Source organism: Primulina tabacum, chromosome 7 (genome assembly GCF_025594145.1).
Source record: "Primulina tabacum isolate GXHZ01 chromosome 7, ASM2559414v2, whole genome shotgun sequence".
Classification (NCBI taxonomy): Eukaryota; Viridiplantae; Streptophyta; class Magnoliopsida; order Lamiales; family Gesneriaceae; genus Primulina; species Primulina tabacum.
In genome coordinates this window covers 5,443,252-5,467,120 of record NC_134556.1, presented here as the reverse complement: position 1 = coordinate 5,467,120, position 23,869 = coordinate 5,443,252, and the positions used below count along the sequence as shown (strand labels likewise).

The window sequence follows — 23,869 nt, the reverse complement described above, 5'->3', positions numbered from 1 at the left end:
ATCCTTCAAAAGCTATTTTAAGTAAAAATATTTTCACTGTTGCATGTGATTTTATATGTATTACTTGTTATCATTGTTAAGGTTGCTGAGTCAATAGACTCACTAGGTGTGATCGATGCAGGTGAGCATGATATTGATGTTAATGAGAGACTTGATCGTTGATCTTGCTGGACTGAAGGTGCACACAACCCGAGTACCGGCGCTAGTTTTCCGCATTTGAATTAAGCTTATGATTTAAGTTAACGTTAAAGATATTTTGTGACTTATGATGCTTTTGAGAGGTTTTTGAGAGAATGTTAAAGATAAGTTTATTTTTGAAATATTGTTAGTTTAGGTTGGCTGACGTTTTATGATTTTATGTTTTGAATTACTTTCCTTTTGATTTTCAAGTAATAGTTGGTCGCTTTACTTTAAAAATGGTGCAAAGTTATTTTGAAAATAGATATCTCTATGTATGGTACTATTTCGGCCGAATGCATGGTGGGGAAAAAAATTTCCTAGTATATTTTTAAGAAAAAGGAGTAGTGGATGTTTCAGTTGGTATCAGAGCAACGTTCTTGCAAAGGGTTGTGCCACCGCCAGTTCCGGAAAGCTCACTCGTCAAGCCTCAAGTCTATAAGTTTAATTGTTTTACATTCGTTTTATGATGATACCTACATGTTTATACGGTTTATATGTTTACAATAAATGTTTAAAAGCTTCTTGAGGTTAAATTTTATATATATGCTTAAATGTTGCTCACAAAGGGATTAATACATGTTGCATGATTAAACTTAGATTTAAATGCATGTTGGTTACGTTTAGAATTTAAAAACGATCAGATATATTGTCTTCTAGACGCGCACCTACTGATAGGCAAGTTGAGAATAATGAAGAACATCAAGGGAATGCACCCCCACCTCCTAATGGGGATGCTGCTATTCGTGCACTGGAAGGTATGGCACGTTTCTTTGAGCAGCGGTTTCAACAGGCTTCGAGGCCAAAACTTGATGTTTATGATCAGTTCCGGAGGCTAGGTCCGAAGGAATTTTGTGGCACCGCAGATCTTTTTGCTGCTGAGGGTTGGATTAGATCACTTGAGGTGCACTTTCGTTACTTGAATATGGGAGACGCTTACTGTGTTAGGTGTGCTATATATATGCTTAGGGATGATGCTTCCTTTTGGTGAGAAGGGGCGGAGCATGGAATTGATTTGGCTACACTTACCTGGGCACGATTCAAGGAAATATTCTATGAGAAGTACTTTACTACCGATGTCCGAGGGCGCTTGAAGAGGGAGTTCATGAGTCTCCACCAGGGGATACGACTTTGGTTGAATTTGTGAAGAAGTTCGTTAGGGTTGTCACTTTGTGCCCTTCATTGCTAGAGATGCTGCGGAGAAATTAAGGCACTTCACGGATGGCCTTTTACCTACCATACGTCGTGATGTGATGATGATGCGACCGACGGACTATGCAGCTGCCACTGCCTATGCATTCCAAGCTAAGCAAGCCCTGAAAAACATCGATTATGAGATGCAGCGCAAGAGTCAGCAACACCAACAGAACTCCCAGCCGAAGAAGAAAGAACCAACTATGAGGAGAGTTTATGTTATGCATGCTGAGGAGCTGAGGAGGAGCCAGAAATGACCCTAATCACCGGTAACCTAGTTATTTAATGTTTTTACATTGCTTTTATTGCATGAAATGATAAATTTGTTATGAGAATTGATTTGGGACCAAGAAGAACCTATTGAAAATTAAGTTGCATGCTCTACCATAGTTGGAACTAAGAGATGAAAATATAAACAATAGAAATTAAACATGAATTATGAGCCTTAATTATGCAAATGAGATAATTAAATCCAAATAAGAGTATTAAGGCTTAAAATTGAGAGAAATAAAAAATTTGGGCATGAATGAGAATTTTCAAATTTTGAGGACCAAAATGAAAAATCCAAAATTTAAGGGACTTAATTGCACATAACAGAAATTCAAGGGGCTATTCCGAATTTTTGAAGAGTCCAAGGTCTGAAATTGAGATAACCAAAAACCTAGGGTGAAATAGGGAATTTTTGAAAAATTCAGGGACTAAATTGTAAAGTTTAGAATGTTCGGGAGATGTTTTCTAATTTCAAGTATTTAGGGGCTATTTTCGCAATTTCTGGATTCCTAAGGGTTAGAATAATGAATTCTGAAAGTTTAGGGCTCAAAATGATGAAATTCGAAAGTTATGGGGTAAGGATAAGAATTTCGAAAATCTTGGGGGCTAAAATGTAATATCGAAACCTTTGGGGATGATAAAGCTATTTTCGAAATATTTGAGGGGCTAAAAAAATGCAATTTTTGATAGAATATCGGGATCCAAGAATTAAAAATTCAAAAAATTTGAGAAAATAATGATAGAAACTCCTTAAGCGCCAACACAAATAGTTTTGACGCTGTATTCGTCGCAGAAAGGATATTTATACTGGTGTAGCTACCTACGCATTGTTGGATTCGAGAGCTACACACTCATTCATATCCAAGGCATTCGTCAAGCAACTAAATATTATACCCGAAGATATGATATCAGGTTTCAAAATTTCTATTCCTTCTGGTGATCAAATGATCACTTCGAACATTGTAAAGAATCCGGAGTTTCGTTTGCAAAAAGATGTGGTTCGGGCAGAACTTATCGTACTCTCAATGCCTGAATTCGACATCATACTTGGCATGGATTGGCTATCATTGAATGGAGCTTCGATAGATTTCGGCAGAGGTCGATGTCTATTTGACCGCCCAGTGAGAAATATTTTGTCTTTGAGGCAGCAAGGAATAAGCAAATGCCGCGGATCAAGCAAAACTTGCACTGTGAAAGTCTTAGTAAAAATTTGTAATATTCAAGCTCGAAATAATCGCAAGTGTACGATGTCAAGTAATAATATATTGTACGAGAGTATGAGTATCGTTCCTCTAGAGACCGTATTTCTCAATTGTTATTCTCAGCTATTCAACCCTTAGCAACGATAATTTGGATGATTGTTTATTACTACAATAATTAAATAAAAACTTGATCGAGCAAAACTTGCAATGTGGAATCCACAATAAAAATATGGTTTTATTCGCTCAAAAATTAATCGCAAGTGCACGATGTCAAGTAATAGTATAATGTACGTGAGTACGAGTATCGTTCCACTAGAGACTGTATTTGACAATTATTATTTTCAGTTATTAAATCTTTAGCAACAAAAATTTGAATGATTGTTTTATTGCTACTATAATCAAATAAACATGCAAATAAAATGACTCAAGTATTGATTAATGAAATATAATGTCTAAAATGGTTGAGTAAAATTCAATAAAAAATGAATTTGTTGGGAATTTCGGTTCACCTACCCCTCGTCAATAAATTAATTCGTTCGATATTGATTATATGCTTCCGAGAGGATTTCCTATTCAATTGAACACACTCTCTCGAGGTATGCCAAACTAATTCTGCTCAATGAAGTAATTAAATGTCTTTAATTATTTATCAAGAGTGAATTGCATGTCGATTTATGAAATCCCCTAGTTTTCGACCCTCAGGACTATGACTATCGGCGCGTATCCAATTTCATATATCTATGCAAATTGTAGATCCACGGATTATACTACTAGTTCCTATCACAAGTTATTCTCTCGAACTCACTCGCAATATAAAGACGTTGTTAAAGTTAGCTACGCTCTAACAACACGATAAACACAACAGTATAATCAAGAATAAATCAGAAATCGAGATGTAAATTAATTATACCAAAGTTTTGGGGTAGGATCCCCTTAAATCCCAACAAATAATAAAATTAGCTACTAGAATTCATAGTAAAACTAAACAAAACAAAGTTTAAAGAAGAGAAACTCGATCAGAAATATTAGGCGTGACGAAAATCTCAAAGACGACGCTCGAAAATCTTCAAATCTTCAACGTCTGGCACAAAAAATCTCCAAAGCTTTTTTGGCGGCTCTGAAATTATGTCTCAGTGTCCTCAAAAACGTCCTCCTCTCCTTTCCATATCATCATCTCCTCCAAAATAAGGTAGGGAATCGGACAAGAAATCTTCCCAAAAATAAGTGGCACTCGGGCGGTAGAATATTATCGCTCGAGCGCCACACTCTCTGTAAAACACTTGCGGAATGCGGCTTCTCGCGCTCGGGCGGTAGAGAATTACCGCACGAGCGCCGAGTCTTCGGTAAGGTTGCTCTTCGGAAGATAGATCCCGCGCCCGGGCGGTAGAAAATTACCGCCCGAGCGCCACATGTTCTGGACATCACCTTTGGCATTCAACTCTCGCGCCCGGGCAGTAGTTTTTTACCGCTCGGGCGCCATCTTTTCTGCTCATTTTCTTCTTCGATTGCATACTTCGCTCCAATTTCGGTTCTCCGGTCGTTTTACCTGCAAATTTGTCACGCACAAGTAAGAAACGATCAAATGCATATGCTTACTCTAAAACGAACAAAAATGTAAATGAAATGGACGCATGCACAATGCAAACACACGCAAACTAATGCATTAAAACACGTAAAAACTATGTCTATCAACCCCCTCATACTAACCTTTTGCTTGCCCTCAAGCAAAATAGGTTATAGACTACAACTCAACATGCTACAAACACAAAGTTAAGAGTATTAAAATAACTAAACTGATGGTGTAGTAGCAAACTGACATCTCCTGCCTCAGCGGGTTTGTGAACCACATCCACTTAGTCAAAACACACATCCATTAATATCCCCTTCAAAACATCGCACAACATTTGTATTTTTCCAAAAGGTGTGGCCGTGTGTGCTGTGAATTTTTCTAGCTTGTGTTTCAGACAGTTTTATTCGCAAATCATGTGGGTCGCCGAATCAACAAGTCAATGCAAATTTCTCTCTCTTGAGTTCTGTTTCTACTCGGGACCAACCAGTAAACACATAAAGCGGTAGAGTTTCATGGTAGAACAACAAAATTTAGGGAGTCAATAGCCATAAGTGTTAAGTGGTTCAGAAAGATGGGGAGTACATAGATCATTTTCACTATGCATTTGTCAGATATTTTCTCTGACATTCCTCAACGCCTTACATCTCCATCTTTTTAGCCTTGGGATACGATTTCATCCTTTTTTGGCTCCCCCTCACCTTACATCCCCTTTTGTTTTCCATTTTTTTTTTGCGCATAGTTTTCTCATGCGTACTCTCAAGGCTTTGAATATAGGGTATGTTTATTTATCTGGCATAGTGATGAATTTTTAGGTCCTATGCACGATTGAGATGAAGCATGTTTGAGGGATATTTTTGATTTTCTACTTGAGTTCATGCTACTGGTTAGTCATTCATTTCAACAGGTAATCATTCAAGTTCTACTCGCATCTTATGTTTATCCAGTTCCTCTCACAGATTATTTTGAATTTAACTGTCATTGACACCACTATCAAAATCCACTATATGTGCATATATATAAAAAATTTCAATTCACCGAGGGATTCATAACGAGTGATAAGACTAAGCAACATGCAGTTCATTTAGCCCAAAATCATCATTGGCTACCAATTTACTTGTTTCACCATCAACTGACTCACATGCGAGACACATACTAACCGACCCCCTCATACTAAGTGTGTGCAATGTCCCCATTGCACCAAAGACGAAAACACATAAATGCAAACATTAATGCAGACACAGAAACAAATGCAAAATAAATGCCCAAATGAAACAACAATTAGAAATAAAACATAAAGCAGTAGAAAATGGAAATGCAAAGAAGGGGAAACAGTGAACTCCCCTGATCAAGGTTCCTCCTTGTCGTGCTCCGGTGGTGGCACTCCGACTGCATCCCTCTGCTGAAGATAGTCAAACTGAAATTGTAAAACTCAACAAAAGTACAAGAAAGAAAATTAAAACGAGTAGAGAGAGAAAGAAATTAGTTCTCAGTTTATAGTCGAGAGCTAGACTGCAGGTTCCCCTCAGTTCTGATTGTTTTGGAATTGAGTGACTCCAATTTGTCGTTCCCCTATGCCACCTAAATATTTCTTCAGTCGTTGAGCATTGACTGTGAATGACTCATTTTTTCCATCTCTCACAGTTATGTCTCCCGAGGGGAACACCTTGGTGATCATGTAAGGCCCCGTCCACCTTGACTTGAGCTCGCCAGGAAACAGGCGCAGCTTGGAGTTGTATAGCAGCACCGCTTCAGCTTCTTTGAATTCTCTCGACGTGATGCGCTTGTCAAGTGCTAGCTTTGTACGCTCTAAGTACACGTACTTCAGGTGTGGAGGCCGTGGTTTTAGCTCACGTGTTGGCGGTTCCTCAATGCTTGACTTCTGAGGGGTCAAATCTCTTCGATCCCCCGTGTCCTCCAATTTCATCCTTTCTGGCTTCTTCCATTAATGGTTGGCATTACATACGCCACTCTTGAGAATTTTTCTTCATCAAGTTCATCCTCCTTCAATTCAGTGGTGAGCGTGGCTTCCATTGGGTCCTTCATAGCATCCTGCACAAATTGACATAAAGTGAATCCGATGAATCAATTATAAAACAATCATTAGTGTGCAGTGTGTGCTTAAGAGCGTTAAAAACATTAAAAGTGATTTCTTTCTTTCCCAATCTCAATCTCAACTTCTCTTCTTGCACTTCAATCACGGCCTTGCCAGTTGCAAGGAACGGTCTCTCTAAAATCAAAGGCATCTCCCTATCCTCTTCCATGTCAAGCACCACAAAATCTGTAGAAAATGTAAACTTTCCCAGTTTTACTAACACATCTTCTTTGACTCCTCGTGGATGTTTGACGGATCCATCAGCTAGTTGCAAGGACATCTGTGTCGGTTTAGGTTCGCCCAATTTAAGTTTCCTGAATACAGATAAAGGCATAAGATTAATGCTCGCACTAAGATCACATAAAGCTTTAGGAAAAACATCACCACCAATCATGCAGGGGATAGAAAAACTCCCCGGATCCTTTAGCTTTGGTGGGATCTGGTTTTGTACCAATGCAGAGCAATTCTCAGTCGATTTTATCGTCCTGTGATCCTCCAACTTCCTCTTATTAGCTAAGATGTATTTCAGAAATTTAGCATAACTCGGCATTTGCATCATAGCATCAGCAAAAGGAATATTTATATGCAATTTTTTGAATACCTCAAGAAACTTACATAACTGTGCATCTAGTTTTGCTTTTTTCAGTGCTGCAGGAAAAGGTGGAGGAATAACAATTTTAGGTTGTGCAGTGGGTGGTGGTGTAGAGTTAGAGGACTTACCTTTGGATGTTTCAGAATGCTCATCCAATTTTTGAGTTTTATCTTTTTCTCTTGACTCTAAAACTTTCCCACTCTTCAACTCGATGGCCTTCACTTGCTCTTTTGGATTTGTCTCTGTGTTACTTGGCAAGGTGCCCAACTCTCTACTTGCTATCATCTTGGCCAACTGTCCAATTTGATTCTCAAGCCCTTTTATTGATGCATCTTTGTTTTGAAGTCTAGTTTCAGTGGATGAAATAAACTTAGACATCATTTGCTCCAGGTTGGACTTCTCTTCTCTAGGAGGATCAGATCTATACATCGGTTGTTTCCCATATGATTGTCCTCCTTGTGGTCGATTCTGACTGTTTTGACCGCCCCATGAGAAGTTGGGATGTTGCCTCCATCCAGGATTGTATGTGTTTGAGTACGGATCATTCCTCGGACGGTTGTGGACTCCCACTTGGTTCACTGGTACCTCCTCATTTACATAAAAAGGACCACTGTCTTGACAGTCCTTAACATAGTGCTCTCCTCCGCATTTTTTACAAAATATTTCTTGCAGGCGCATCGCTGTCCCGTTTACGTTCATGCTGTCTATTTTCCTGTTGAGTGCTTCTAATTGTGCGGTGACAGCTAAAAAGTCAGTTACGTGGTGTACTCCTGCATTCCTTCGCTGAGTGTTCCTTTCAGATTGAGGGTGATAGCTGCTAGCAGCCAACTCCTCTAGTAACTCATACCCATCTTCGGCCGTTTTCCTCAACAGATTTCCGCAGGCCGCAGCATCTATCATGGTTCGGTTAGATGAAATTAAACCATAGTAAAAAATTTGGACCACTAACCCAAGAGGCAACTCATGATGTGGGCATCTGAGCAATAAGTCTTTGTAGCGCTCCCAAGCCTCGTAGAGTGACTCCTGCTCAAATTGAGAGAATGTGGTTATGTCCGCTCGCAGCTTCATGGTTTTTGATGGAGGAAAGTACTTCAAGAGGAATGCCTTGGCCATATCCTCCCAAGTTGTGATTGAACCTACAGGCAAACAATACAACCAAGATTTAGCTTTATCATGCAAAGAGAACGGAAACAAACGTAGTCTAACAGCATCATCTGAAACTCCATTAAATTTAAAAGTATCGTAAATTTCTAAGAAGTCGGCGATGTGAGTGTTCGGATCATCTAGCGCATTTCCCCCGAATTGGACAGTGTTCTGGATCATTTGAATTATTGCTGGCTTGATCTCAAACTGGTTTGCCCTGACAGTTGGTCGCACTATGCTTGGACGTGCTCCATCAAGCGATGCTTGCGCATACTCAAGCATGGGTATGCGCCTTGGCTCTTCGATCCTTGGATCTTCGTGATGCTCCTCCTCACGTTCGTTCCTGTTCATTCTGTCTCTTAGTCTTTGCTATTATCGTCTTCTACGTAAGGTTCTTTCAATCTCGGGATCGAATGTCTCTAGTTCAGACTCTAGAGACCTTGGCATGCACAAGAGAGGTATCTGCGAAAAAGAAATCGAAGGTGTCAACCAAAGTGAAAATAGAGAATGCTAAAGTAAATAATTGAAAATAAAATTGTAGATTAACAGTCCCCGGCAACGGCGCCAAAAATTTGATCGAGCAAAACTTGCAATGTGGAATCCTCAATAAAAATATGGTTTTATTTGCTCAAAAATTAATCGCAAGTGCACGATGTCAAGTAATAGTATAATGTACGTGAGTACGAGTATTGTTCAACTAGAGACTGTATTTGACAATTATTATTTTCAGTTATTAAATCTTTAGCAACGAAAATTTGAATGATTGTTTTATTGCTACTATAATCAAATAAACATGCAAATAAATTGATTCAAGTATTGATTAATGAAATATAATGTCTAAAATGGTTTAGTGAAATTCAATAAGAAATGAATTTGTTGGGAATTTCGGTTTACCTACCCCTCGTCAATAAATTAATTCGTTTAATATTGATTATATGCTTCCGACAGTATTTCCTATTCAGTTGAACACACTCTCTCGAGGTATGCGAAACTAATTCCGCTCAATGAAGTAATTAAATGTCTTTAATTATTTATCAAGAGTGAATTGCATGTCGATTTATGAAATCCCCTAGTTTTCGACCCTCATGACTATGACTTTCGGTGCGTATCCAATTTCATATATCTATGCAAATTGTAGATCCACGGATTATACTACTTGTTCCTATCACAAGTTATTCTCTCGAACTCACTCGTAATATAAAGACGTTGTTAAAGTTAGCTACGCTCTAACAACACGATAAACACAATAGTATAAACAAGAATAAATCAGAAATCGAGGTGTAAATTAATTATATCAAAGTTTTGGGGTAGGATCCCGTTAAATCCCAACAAATAATAAAATTAGCTACTAGAATTCATAGTAAAACTAAACAAAACAAAGTTTAAAGAAGAGAAACTCGATCAGAAATACTAGGCGTGACGAAAATCGTAAAGACGACGCTCGAAAATCTTCAAATCTTCAACGTCTGGCGCGAAAAATCTCCAAAGCTTTTCTGGCGGCTCTGAAATTATGTCTCAGTGTCCTCAAAAACGTCCTCCTCTCCTTTCCATATCATCCTCTCCTCCAAAATAAGGTAGGGAATCGGACAAGATATCTTCCCAAAAATAAGTGGCGCTCGGGTGGTAGAATATTACCGTTCGAGCGCCACACTCTTTGTAAAACACTTGGGGAATGCGGCTTCTCGCGCTCGGGCGGTAGAGAATTACCGCCCGAGCGCCGAGTCTTCGGTAAGTTGGCTCTTCGGAAGATAGATCCCGCGCCCGGGCGGTAGAAAATTACTGCTCGAGCGCCACATGTTCTGGACATCACCTTTGGCATTCAACTCTCGCGCCCGGGGGGTAGTTTTCTACCGCTCGGGCGCTATCTTTTCTGCTTATTTTCTTCTTCGATTGCATACTTCGCTCCAATTTCGGTTCTCCGATCGTTTTACCTGCAAATTTGTCACACACAAGTAAGAAACGATCAAATGCATATACTTACTCTAAAACGAACAAAAATGTAAATGAAATGGACGCAAGCACAATGCAAACACACGCAAACTAATGCATTAAAACACGTAAAAACTACGTCTATCAAAACTCAACAAAATGATTCATAAATTAAATGATGAAATAAATAAGGTAAAATAATTGATTAAAGATTCAATGAGAAATGAATTTGTTGGGAGTCTTGATTCACCTACTCCTCGCTAATTTACTTAATTAGTTCGACAATGATTACGCTTTCGACGGGATTTTCTATCCAATTGAACACGTCCTCTCGAACTATGCCAAACTAATCCAACGCAGTGAAGTAATTAAATCTTTTTAATTATTTATCAAAGGTGAATTGCATGTCGTTCTATGAAATCCCCTTGCTTTCGACCTACTGGACTATGACTATCGACTTCATATTTCTATATAAATTGTAAATCCACGGATTTTGCTACTCGTTCCTATCACGGGCTATTCTCTCGAACTCACTCGCAATATGAAGTCGTTATTAAAGTTAGTTAAGCTTCAACAACGCAATGAAAATAATAGCACAATCAAGAATAAATCAAAAGTCGATAGATGAATTAACTAAACTCGATTTCGGGGTAGGATCCCCTTAAATCTCAATAAATAATGAAAATTAGTTACTAGAGTTCATGTTCAAATTGAGCAAAAAAATATTTAAACAAGAGAAAAAAATAGAAATACTAGTAGTGACGAAAATGCAAAGAATGTTGCCCGAAAATCTTGAAATCTTCGCTCCAAGCTTCCTCCAAGTCTTTTCTACCTTTTCTCCAATTTTTGGCTGCTGAAAAGTGTCATATTTTCGTCCCTTAGGGTTTCTATTGTAGCCACCCACCTTCCAAGTTGAATATAAGCCATTAAGGAAAATTTCCTTGTTTACTAGGTCTTCTGTAATTTCTTCAGCCTCTCGCGCTGGGGCGGTCAAGAAATATCGCTCTACTTCTGTCCGAACATCCTATTTTTGCTGTGCTCGCGCTTGGGCGGTCACGAATTACAGCCCTAGCGCGAGGTCTTCTGCCGAACTTCTTGTGGCTTGCATATTTCTGTCCTGATTTCAGTTCTCCGGTTATTTCACCTGCAAATTCATCACGTATGAGTTAGACACGATCGTATGCCTTGCTAATTCTAAAACGAACAAAATGTGTATGAAATGCATGCACACACAATGCAAACAAACACAAAACGAATGCAATAAAACACATAAAAACAATACCTATCAATCCCCTCATACTGACCTTTTGCTTGCCCTCAAGCAAAATAGGTCATATACCACAACTATGACACCAAATAGAAGTACTAAAACAACCAAATCGATGGCGAAACAGCAACTGGCGTCTCTTGCCTCTGCGGGTTTTTTTGAACAACATCACATCATTCAAATCACAACACCCATTACCACCCCTTGTAAAGCACCAAATAGAATTTTATTTGGACAAAAAACGTGTTCGTGTTTGTGCTGTGGGTTCTACTAGCTTGTACTTTAGATAACTTTGTTCGCCAATCATGTGAGTCACCAAATCAACAATTCAACACAAAACTCTCCTGAGTTCTGTTTCTATTAGTGACCAACCAGTAAACACAATGTAGTAGAATTTCATGGTTGCACAACAATATTTAGGGGGGTAATGTCAACATGTGCTCAAGTGGTCCAAAAATATTGGGAGACACCGATCATTTTCATTATGTACTTGTCAGAATTTTCATCCAACTTTCCTCAACACCGTACATCTCCATTTTTCTGCCTAAGGTTATGATTTCATCCTTTTTTTGGCTCCCCCACACCTTACATCCCCTTTTGTTTTTCACATTTTGTTTTTGTTTTCTTTTGAATAAGTGCATAATTTTCTCATGTGTACACCCTAGGCTTTGAATATAAGGCATGTTCATTCAGCCTAGGGATAAATTTTCAGGTTCTATACATGATTGGGAAGAAGGTTGTTCCAGGTTTACTAAGGTTTTCTACTTGAGTTGATGTCACTGGTCAGTTTTTCCTTTCACAGACATTCATTTCAAGTTCTATTTACACCTCATGTTTCTACAGTTTCCCTCACAAATTTTTAAACTCGACTGTCATTTACACAACTACCAAAACCCACTATTTGTGCATAAAAAATTCCTCAATTCAAGACAAAGTTCATGCTTTTACCATGTAGGGTACTGATAACGAGTGACAAGATTAAGAAACATGTAATTCATCAATCCCAACATCATCATCGGCTACCAACTTATTTGCTTCACCATCAATTAACAATACATGCAATTTCACAACCCAACCGACCCTCTCATACTAAGTGTGTGCAATGTCCTCATTACACAAAGACTGAAACACATAAACGACATAAAGATGCCTAACGCAGAAACAAATACAATGTAAATGACATAATGAAACAACTATGATAACTTGAAAAAAACATAATGCAGCAGAAAATAAAAACGAAAAAAAGGAGAAACAGTGAACTCCCACGATCAGTGCTCGTCCTCGTCGTGTTTCAGTGGTGGTACTCCAGCTGCATCCCCCTGCTGTTTACTTGTTTTTTAAAATTAATAAATAAAAACAATCAAGATCTAATTTAAAAACTTAACTAAAAAAAATTATTGGGAAAGGAAAGAAATTAGTTCTCAATTTATAGTCTAGAGCTAGACTGTAAGTCCCTCTCAACTCGGAATGTTTTGGAATCGAGTTATTCCAATTTGTGGCTCCGCTGTTCCACCTAAGTAGTGCTTTGGTCGTTGAGAATTGGCTGTGAACGGCTCATTTTTCCCATATCTCACAGTTCTGGCTCCCGAGGGGAAAATCTTGGTAATCATATAGGGGCTTGTCCACCTTGACTTCATCTTGCAAGGAAATAAAGAGCACCGCTTAGCCTTATTTAAATTCCCTCTGTGTAATGCGCTTGTCGGGTGCTAGCTTTGTACGCTCTAAGTACACGTACTTCAGATATGGAGGCAGTGGTTTGAGCTCACGTTTCGGCGGTTCCTCAATGCTTGACTTCTGAGGGTCAAGTCTCTTCGATCCCCCAAATCCTCAAATTTCATCCTTACTGGTTTCTTCCATGGATGGTTGGCGTTAAAGTACGACACTCTTTCAGATTTTTCTTCATCAAGTTCATCCTCCTTCAATTCAGTTGTGAGAGTGTCTTCCAATTGATCCTCCATAGAATCCTGCAAAAAATGACACTTTTGAATCCAAAGAATCAACTATAGAACAATCATTATTTTTCAGTTTGTGCTCAAGAGCGTTAAAAACATTAAAAGTGATTTCCTCCTCTATCACTCTCAATCTCAACTGCCTTTCTTGCACACCAATCACGGACTTTCTAGTTGCAAGGAACGGTCTCCCTAAAATCAAAGGCATCTCCCTATCCTCTTCCATGTCAAGAACCACATATTCTGTAGATTATAAACTTTCCCACTTTCAATAATACATCCTATATGACTCCTTGTGGATATTTGACAGATCTGTCTGCTAACTGCAAAGACATTCTCGTTAGCTTTGGCTTTCCCAATGTAAGTTTCCTACATATAGACAAAGGCATAAGGTTAATACTTGCACCAAGATCACACAAAGCTTTATGAAAAAGAATATCACCAATCATGCAAGGAATAGAAAAACTCCCTGGATCCTTGAGTTTTGGTGGGATCTTGTTTTTCACCATTGCAGAGCAATTTTCAGTTTAGTTTACTGTCATATGGTCTTTCAACTTCCTCTTATTTGCTATGTCATTCAGTAATTTAGCATAACTAGGCATTTACATCAAAGTATCAGCAAAATGAATATTAATGTGCAATTTCTTAAATACTTCAAGGAACTTACCGAATTGTGCATAAATTTTAGCTTTTTTCAATGTTGCTGGAAACGGTGGAGGAGTAACAACTCGAGATTGTGTAGTGGGTTTAGGTGTGGAGTTAGAAGACTTACCCTTGGGTGTTTTGACCTGTTCCTATTGCGAATGGCTTTTTGCGCCCTCCTCTAACTCTAAAAGTTTTCCACTCCTTAACTCAATGGAATTCACTTGCTCTTTAGGATTAGTCTTGGTGTTGCTTGTCAAGGTGCCCGGATCTCTGCTCTAAATTATCTTGGCCAGCTGTTCTATCTGAGTTTCCAAGACTTTGAGAGCTGCATCTTGATTTTTGAAACGTCCACTACTCGTTTTGCTTAAAAAGTACTAGAAATTTTTTTCATATCCTACTATATTCGGCCGACACATATATATACACTTAAAATATTTTTAAAATAACTTTGCACTATTTTAAAATAAAACATACAACCATATTTGAAAATCCAAATGAAATAGTTCAAAATATAAAATCGTCAAACGACGCCAATCCTAACTTAGCAATATCACAAAATAAAGCTAAATCTAACAACCTCTCAAAAACCAATCAAAAGCATAATAACAGTCGTAAAATCTTTAACATAAACTTTAAATCATAAATGCGGAAAAACTAGTGCTGGTCCTCGAGTTATGTGCACCTTCAGTCCAACAATATCAACAATCAAGACCTCCCTCTACATTAATATCATGCTCACCTGCATCCCACCTAGTGAGTCTAATGACTCAGCAAAATATAATCTTGATAGCAAGTAATTCGTATACAATCACAGACAACAGTGAAAAATATTTTTACTTAAAATAATATTTTATAACATGCATAGACTTAAACATTTTTCATATCATCATAAACATATTAATTTTCAACATATACATATATGTTTTCCTTTCGTTGAATTCAGATAGTTAATTGTGACTTTTGTATTAGTTGAAGGTCGATGGATCCATCTACATATTACCACAGTACTGGGCGGCGGGGACATCAACGACACTCTCACCTGTCAAGTAAGCCTTGGCCTTACATATCATCGTATTATTGTATCATTGTATAAGTCACAATTACTTCACTTCCTTCAACATTTCATATTTTCACCACTTTATAAAAATTAAACATGCATAAATCATTTTTCTTTTCAACCAAGCATGCAACATATCTTTTATCATTAAAGTTTTATCATAAAATTCAATAAACATTTAAAATAATCATATCGACATATTTTACAGCATTCGGGGCATTGTCACGATGTTTTACTATTTTTCAGGTATAAAATTACTGTTTTGACCCCTAGAGGTAAAATTTCACGATTTTGACTTTTTCTTATTTCTGTTGACTCTAGATCATCCCAAATAATTATTTAACCTTAATTAAATTTTTTGATATCTTTATTTAGCTTAAATTCATGGCTTTTTATTTATTTCGTAATTAACAATTCGTAATATGTTTTAATATCGAATAAATACAAACTTTCATATAAAATTCTCAAATTTAAAACATAGAATTTTTATATTTAATTTACCCTCGTGAACCATGATTCATCCCCCGTTGAACCACGGTTCAACCCTTAACCAAAGAAACCATAAAACCAAGCCCTCCAAGAACACCCTTGAGCCAACTCACAGTTTCATCAAGCCAGGCTCGAGCCACCTTGAGCCAACCCCTGACCAGACTTCCCCTGGACCATGTTGGACCCACTGGACCCCTAGGACCTAGCCTTGACCTGCGCCGAAGCCCCATTGATAAAACTTAAAATTAATAATTTATTATATGTTAAAACCTGTATTTTAAAATTTAAATTTCATAAAATTTATAAAATTATGTTATTTTATTATTGTTTGTTTATATTTAAATGTCTTAATAAATATGTTTTATTTTCAGGTTTTCTACGTGTTGGTAAAATAATGATAACTCAAGCTACAAAATTCAAATGGAGGTGATTCAAACATGTTTGGAATCCTTGAGAAATTATCTACAACTTTGCAGAAGACATGAATGCCTAAAAAGTTCATTAAGATGATCAAATTGTGAAAATATTAAAAGGAGGACAGATTTACTTTTACTATGACCAGCTTATAGTAAAAAAATCATAAATAATTCAATATTTAACCAAATGAGGTTAAACAAATGGCCAAAGTCATCTACAGACAATGCCTTACATGTTTGTTGTTTTGAGCAGAGTCAAATTCGGATATTAAAATCGTGGAACATAGCATTGGAAGAAGGGCCATGGAATTGATGTTGGAGGAGACAAAAACTACTATTACAACTACATAGCATTAATAAAATTTTTGACCCTTTCTCTCATTTGGTCTATAAATAGAGGTCTTGTGCTAGTTTAAGCATCATTCTATCCAATTGTTAAATATAGTGTGTTTGTATAAAAGTTCTAAGTTCCAATATATTTTTTCATTTTCCCAAATATGAGTGTTGATCAAAAGTAAGCTCATGGAAAGCTAAATCTATTATGTCAAGCTGAAGAGGATGAATTCTTGATGAAGTAAGATTGTTTATATTTTGTATATTCTTTCTTTATTTCATTTCATTTAGCTAACTTCTTTTTATTGTAGGTATAAAAATGAATTATTTGTTGTTATCAATTTACATCAAATGCTTGATACCATTGAAGTGGTTATCTTGATTTGTTGTTTAATTTTGATACAATTAATATTTCATCAATTATAATTATTGTTATATTATATAAATACATATATATATATATTTATATAATTATATCATATATTTCATTTAGACGATAGCGTGGCTCTGCCGGTTGTTCTAAATGCAATATTATGATCTAAAACTAAAATCTAACAATCTAACATTTACTTTATCGCATCTAACATTTACTTTAACGCAACTAACAATTACTTTATCGCATCTAACATTTACTTTATCGCAACTAACTTTTATTTTTCGCATTTAACATTTACTTTATCGCAACTAACTTTTACTTTATCGCAACTAACTTATTAAATCATATATCATTTAGATAATAGTTTGGCTCTGCCGATTGTTCTAAATGAAATATAATGATTTAATTTAACATTTAATTTATGCAAATATATATTTATATAGTTATATATATAATCATAGGTACCATATATAAAATATCAGTTAATTCGGTATTTTCTATATTGTGAATTATATTATATTATGTGTGTGTTTAAATATTTAATTTTCTTGGAACAATTAATTATGGTGGTTTCCATTGTTTTAATTTTAGGTAAACAATATTACATAAGCCAAGAATAAATCTCTGAGCCTTGACAAAATTTATAATTTGTAAACTTTATTCTTGAATTTGGTAATTTATAAATTAATAAATTTAAATTAAAAATAGCCTTTCTGTGGATCGATCTCGTACTCACGAAATATATTACTTGCAGACAACCTACACTTGGGTGAATTATAATTTAAGTAGTAGCAAGTTTTTGGCCCCGTTGCCGGGGAGATATAAATTAAGTTTATATTTGTTATTTATGTTTTATTTATAAGTATTGTGTTGTTTTACTTGTATGAGTATTTGGAGTCGAAAAAAAAATGTGGTAGACTTATTCGAGTATCTGAAAATAATTTAAACATGGATGATGATTCAAATAATCAAGATAATGATAATAATAATAATAATAATAATAATAATAATAATAAAAATCAAGAACATGATCAATTAAGAACACTTAGGCACCATATGAATCCTATTAGAACTAGTGCTTCATCTTGTTTAGTTTTTCCTCCTGATGCATCTAATTTCAACTTTAAACCTCAAATTATTCAACTTTTACCAAATTTTCATGGCTTAGATTCTAAGAATCCATATTTACATCTAAGAGAATTTGAGGAAGTTTGTAACACTTATAATGATCAAAATTGTAGCATGGATATAGTTCGATTAAAGCTTTTCCCTTTTTCTTTAAAAGTTAAAGCTAAAACATGGATACAAAATTTGAGATCGAGTTCAATAAGGTTATGGGAAGAAATGCAACTACAATTTCTTAAAAAGTTTTTCCTTTCTCATAGAACAAACACTTTTAAAAGACAAATTAATACTTTTTCTCAAAAACAAGGAGAAACATTTTATCAATGTTGGGATAGATATAAAGAATTACTTAATACATGCCCACATCATGGTTTTGAAACATGGAGAATAGTTTCTCACTTTTATGAAGGTCTTATACCTAAAGATAGGAAAATGATAGAATTCATGTGTAATGGAACTTTTGAAGTTAAAAACCCAAATGAAGCTATGGAGTATTTGGATTCATTAGCAGAAAATGCTCAAAATTGGGATAATATAGGCACAATAGAACCACCAACAACTAAAATCAATAATTCAACAAATGGGGGTGATATCTATAATCTTAAAGATGATATAGATATTCAAGCTAAACTTGCATCTTTAGCAAGAAAAATTGAGTCATTAGAAATGAAAAAGAGTGGTCAATTAAAAAGTATTCAAGAAATTGTTTGTCATATATGTGATACACATGATCATTCTACAAAAGATTGTCTCCATTACCTTCATTTAAAGAATGTCTCCATGAACAAGCAAATTATGTTAACAATTATAAAAAACCAATACTAGATCCTTTTTCACCATCATATAATCCTGGATGGAAAAATCATCCTAATTTTAGTTGGAGGAATGATAATAATGCACAACCCTCACAACAATATTTTTAAAATAACCAAATCATCAAGGATATATTCCTTATGTTACACCTCCAAGAAAAAACTTTGAAGATGTAGTGCCCAAATTCAGTACACGTATAACCCATGCATTTATTTAATTGTTAAATCTTTTTATTCAAAGTTTAAAATGAGCTTTTAGCCATGTGTGATTTATTTAAATGAATTATTTTAAATTAATTATGTTTATGTGATGCACGTTAAAATGTTTTTCGAAGTTTCATTTTCAGGAGATTATTCGAAGCGGGATCGAGGAAAAGACCGGCGACGATTTTTGGCAATTTTAAAATGCGGTATTTTTATTTTAAGTGAGGGAGGGGTATTTTGAACGATTTATTTAGTTCTAGTATTTTGAAGCCTAAATTATTATTTAGGAAGCTTAGAATTTTTAAAACTTTTAAAGTTGGCATTTGTGCATTTCTTTTAAATTAAGAGAGTTTATTTAAAGTTAATAGTGGATTAGAATCTTTATAACATTTTAACTAGCATTGTTAAGGAGCAACTTGATTAGCCTTTTATTTAGCATTTTAATAGGGTAATTAAACAATTTAATTTCCTAAATTCTACCCAAACACACGCACACACACCACTAACACACACTTATACATGTTAAACTCACACAACACACACATACACATTTCAATGGCATATTTTGATAAGAAAACTTTAGGGTTCTTGGCACCACAGCAGCCGCCCCTTCCCTTGTCAATTTCCAGCAAGATCTTTGTTGATTTTATTGCAAGATTTTAGCGTCACGTTCGTCCCGGATCAATCCTCGCGCCATCTCCGCTTCGGTATCGCCGTTTCGGTAAAGTTTATCATCAAAAGGCACGTATAATCTCTCTTTTGCTGCATCGATCATGTCATATTATGTGTTGCATTGTTTTATGCGTAAAATTCACGTATGATGTTCATAGTTTGAGCGGATAATTGTTTGGATCAATTTTGAAGGAAAATTTTTAGATCTAAATCACGTTTTTACTGTTCTTGTTTAAACTGCAAATTTTCGGTCGAGATTTTGAGAAAACATTCAATACAAAAAACGTAGAAATTTTTGATGCCTTCGATTTGATATAAAATTCGAAATTTTTGAATGAAAATTGAGTGAGTTATGGCGTTTTTCGTGGGACTGCTCAAACTACGTTTTTCAGAAAATTATGATGCTGATGCGTTCTTGAAGTTTATGTTGCAGGCTTCGTTGGGGATCGACGGGTGATCATTGTTGCAAATAGGCACAATGTTTATGATGTTGGGATGGTTATTAACGTTTGGTTTTGTGTCGATAGTCAATAAGTTGATCCAAGAGTCATAGGAAAACAAATGGTGGCAATTTCAGATTGTGTCGGGGTTGTTGATTGTTGTTGTTCTTGGGAATAATTTTAATGGTTTACTTGAGTTTGATACAATGCCTTAGTGTTTTAGGAAGTGTCTTGAGATGTCGACTCGTAGCCATCGAGTTTGGTTGAGGAGAATGAAATATTACGTCAAGTCATTCACGCAGGTTTCGACCATCAGTGCCTAGCCGGACCCGTACACGGACCCTTACACGGGGTCCGTGCCTTTGTATCTTTTCGGTGTCAAATTTGCGCACCCACACGGACCCCCACCCGGACCTAGACACGGGGTCCGTGCCCTCCTTTTTCTGCACGACACATTTTAGCGCACGGACCCGGACCCCTACCCGGACCTAAGCACGGGGTCCGTGTCCTTCATATTTTGGGAAAATTTTATAGTATGCTTTGAGTTTGATGTCATGGGTTAGTGCAATGATTTACAAGGTCGAGTCATGGGAATTTTAGGACGTCCTAAGGAATTGAATGAACTTGTAAGTAAGTATGATTGATACGTCTAAGCTATGCAAGTGAAGTATGCAGTTTCATGTTAGTATGTGCAGCAACGACGGCCCCGATCGAAGTCCAACGAATCCCTCAACGCCAAGTAAGTATGTTCGACGTGCAAAGAAAATATTTTAATTTTTGAAATATGCTAAATGTCTTGTGACCAATTTATGAATGAGTTTGGAAGTCGGTGAACGTGGCCGATGACCTCTCCACCCCGTTAAATCATGAACGTGTTAAGATCGTGATTGGAAAGCGTTAAATCATGAACGTGGACCAATCTGCTCGTTAAATTATGAACGGGGATCTCATGTATGTGGCAGTGGATACGTCCCTGTCAGCCCAATACTGTGGTTTAGTCTGATCAGGCGATTATGTTATGGGTCACTAGCTTTGAAACATTCTCTACGCAAAATGAAGTCGTGTATGTTAAGTATGATCTAGTATGCTAGCATGTTTATGAAAGCTTTCAAGTTAAGGCACGTATATGTATGTATGCAAGTTCAAGTTCATTTCAAAGCCAAGCTTCAAGTATGTATGTCCTATTTTAAAGTTGCATGTGGTTTTATTACGTAATACTTGTTATTTCCAGTTTATACGTGTTGAGTCTTTAGACTCACTAGACTTGATCGATGCAGGTGAGGATGTTTATGAGGAGACAGGAGGTGGGGACCAAGGAGCAGGCTTGGGCAGAGCAGAAAGCTAGACCCGAGGACCGCCCACTCTGATTTTACGTTTTGACGAGGTGTTTTGAGCAAACGTTTCTTTTAGCAAAATTTTTATTGGTGATGGATGATTTCAAAGGTATTTTATTAACGATGAGTTGACGACCGTATAGATGTTTATATTTAATAAAATTTTAAATTCTTCCGATGAGTTGACGACCGTATGAATGTTTATATTTAAGAAAATTTTAAATTATTTCGCAAATTGTAAGTAGTAAAAGCACGGTACGTCACTTGGATATCAAGACCATTTGACTCGACGTGAATTATTCCGTGACAGTCCCATCAGGGGAAGAACTGTCAGCTACTAGTGTGGTCAGAGACATTGATCTAGAATTGCACGGCCACCTGGTGTATGCTGATTTGATAGTCTTGCCGATGCCAGAGTTCGACATTATTTTGGGAATGGACTGGCTGACAAAGAACAGAGTCCTTATTGACTTCCAGAAAAGATCAGTATTGGTTAGACCGTTGGGCATGGAACAGTTTCTATTTGAGCCAGATAAATGGAGAGGCTTCCCTCGCATGATTTCGTGCATACAGGCGAGGGGGCTGATTTCCAAGGGGTGTCAGGCCTTCTTGGCCAGTATTATTTCAGCACCTGATGTGCCCACTCCATCTCTATCATACGTGCAAATAGTCAGTGAATTCCTAGACATCTTCCCAGACGATGTTTCAGGTCTTCCACCAGAGAGAGAGGTGGAGTTTGCTATTGATCTCATGCCAGGCACAGTGCCAATCTCTAAGGCATCGTACCGATTAGCTCCAGCTGAGATGTTAGAGCTCAAGCAGCAGATTCAGGAGCTTCTCGACAAGGAATTCATTCGCTCTAGTTTGTCACCGTGGGAAGCGCCAGTACTCTTTGTGAAAAATAAGGATGGAAGCATGAGACTTTTCATCGATTACTGTGAGTTGAACAAGGTAACGATAAAGAATAAGTACCCACTGCCTAGGATCGAAGACTTGTTTGATCAGTTGCAGGGAGCCACGGTGTTCTCTAAGATAGATCTTCGATCAGGGTACCAGCAGCTGAAAGTGAAGGATGTAGATGTGCACAAGACGGCCTTCAGGACTAGGTATGGGCATTAGAGTTCTTAGTAATGCCATTTGGATTGACGAATGCTTCAGCTATTTTCATGGACCTCATGAACCGAGTATTTCAGCCGTTCCTTGACCAGTTCGTCATAGTATTCATTGACGATATTCTCATATACTCGAAGAGTCATGAGGAGCACAGCCATCATTTGAGGACAGTTTTACAGGTTTTGCAGAGTCGCAAGTTGTTCGCGAAGTTCAGTAAGTGCGTTTTGGTTGCAGAAAGTAGCGTTTTTGGGACATATAGTATCTAGCAGTGGGGTTGAAGTGGATCCAGCCAAGGTGGCAGCAGTTAAAGATTGGGTTGAACCGAATAATGCATCAGAGATCCGCAGTTTTCTGGGTTTAGCCGGTTACTACCGTAAGTTTATTCAGGGGTTTTCGTCCATAGCAGTGCCACTCACTTCACTCACCAAGAAAAATGCTAAATTCGTGTGGAGTGAAGAATGCCAGAAGAGCTTCGATACTCTGAAGCAAGCTCTTGTTTCAGTGCCAGTACTGGCCATGCCGACAGGGCAAGGTGAATTTGTGCTTTATACCGATGCATCTAAGCTCGGATTAGTCGCAGTGTTGATGCAGCAGGGTCGGGTGATAGCTTATGCTTCCAGACAGTTAAAGGTGCATGAGAAAAATTACCCGACGCATGATTTAGAATTAGCCGCCGTTGTCTTTGCATTGAAGATTTGGAGACATTACTTGTATGGCGAGAAATGTCAGATATTTACCGATCATAAGAGTCTCAAGTATTTCTTCACGCAAAAAGAGTTGACAGAGACGGTGGTTAGAGCTAGTGAAAGACTATGATTGCGAAATTAGCTACCACCCGGGAAAAGCTAATGTTGTCGCAGATGCCCTGAGCAGAAAAGTGGCAGTTGTAGCACAGTTGTCAACGCAGAAACCTCTTCAATCCGAGATTCAGAGGTTTGATTTAGAGGTTTATCGTAAGGACAGAGCTCCTAGACTGTCTAATCTTACAGTCAAGTCCGATTTACTAGACCGTATCCGGACAAGTCAGTCCTCAGATGAGCAACTACTGAAATGGAGGCTGAAAGATGAAGCCAAGGGCAGTGTTCTTTACACAGTGTCAGATGGTATCGTGAGATACAGAGGTAGAATGTGGGTGCCTAGTGTTGATTCGATCAGAGAGGATATATTAGCAGAGGCACACGCATCTCCGTATTCTATTCACCCAGGAGGTACCAAGATGTATAAGGACCTACAGATTCTATATTGGTGGCCAGGGATGAAGAGAGACATCCGCAGATTTGTGTCTGAGTGCCTCACTTGTCAGCAGGTGAAAGCTGAACATCAGAGGTCAGCATGGATGCTTAAGCCACTCCCAATCCCAGAGTGAAAATGGGAGAACATCACGATGGACTTCGTCGTTGGATTGCCTAGATCAGTCAGAGGCTTTAATGCCATTTGGGTTATAATAAATTTAAACTAAAAATAACCT

The 23,869-nt window shown here is 37.2% G+C and overlaps 1 protein-coding gene, 1 non-coding gene and 1 pseudogene across 2 annotated transcripts; 1 reads left to right on the top strand and 2 right to left on the bottom strand.

The window, feature by feature from the left end:
- Positions 1-6,333: 6,333 nt before the first annotated feature.
- LOC142552412 (uncharacterized) lies at positions 6,334-8,420 on the bottom strand. Its single transcript, XM_075662188.1, has 4 exons — positions 7,373-8,420; positions 7,107-7,225; positions 6,684-6,944; positions 6,334-6,462 (listed from the first exon to the last, which is right to left on the bottom strand). Exons 1-4 carry the CDS (start codon positions 8,418-8,420, stop codon positions 6,334-6,336), a joined length of 1,557 nt encoding a protein of 518 aa, XP_075518303.1.
- On the top strand, positions 8,056-8,145 carry LOC142552459 (small nucleolar RNA R71; annotated as a pseudogene).
- A 9,671-nt stretch (positions 8,421-18,091) lies between the features above and the next one.
- LOC142552448 (small nucleolar RNA R71) lies at positions 18,092-18,200 on the bottom strand. The gene has a single exon (XR_012821779.1). It is a non-coding gene; the product is annotated as a small nucleolar RNA R71 (small nucleolar RNA).
- Between the last annotated feature and the right edge of the window lie 5,669 nt (positions 18,201-23,869).

What these genes read in the sequence shown, in the direction of transcription:
- LOC142552412 (XM_075662188.1), bottom strand. Translation starts at nt 8,420, where the DNA reads ATGATCCAGAACACTGTCCAATTCGGGGGAAATGCGCTAGATGATCCG. An exon ending in GTTGGCCAAGATGATAGCAA is followed by an intron (nt 7,226 to 7,372) that starts GTAGAGAGTTGG and finishes AAACATCCAAAG; the next exon opens with GTAAGTCCTCTAACTCTACA. An exon ending in CATTTTCTACAGATTTTGTG is followed by an intron (nt 6,463 to 6,683) that starts GTGCTTGACATG and finishes CAATTTGTGCAG; the next exon opens with GATGCTATGAAGGACCCAAT.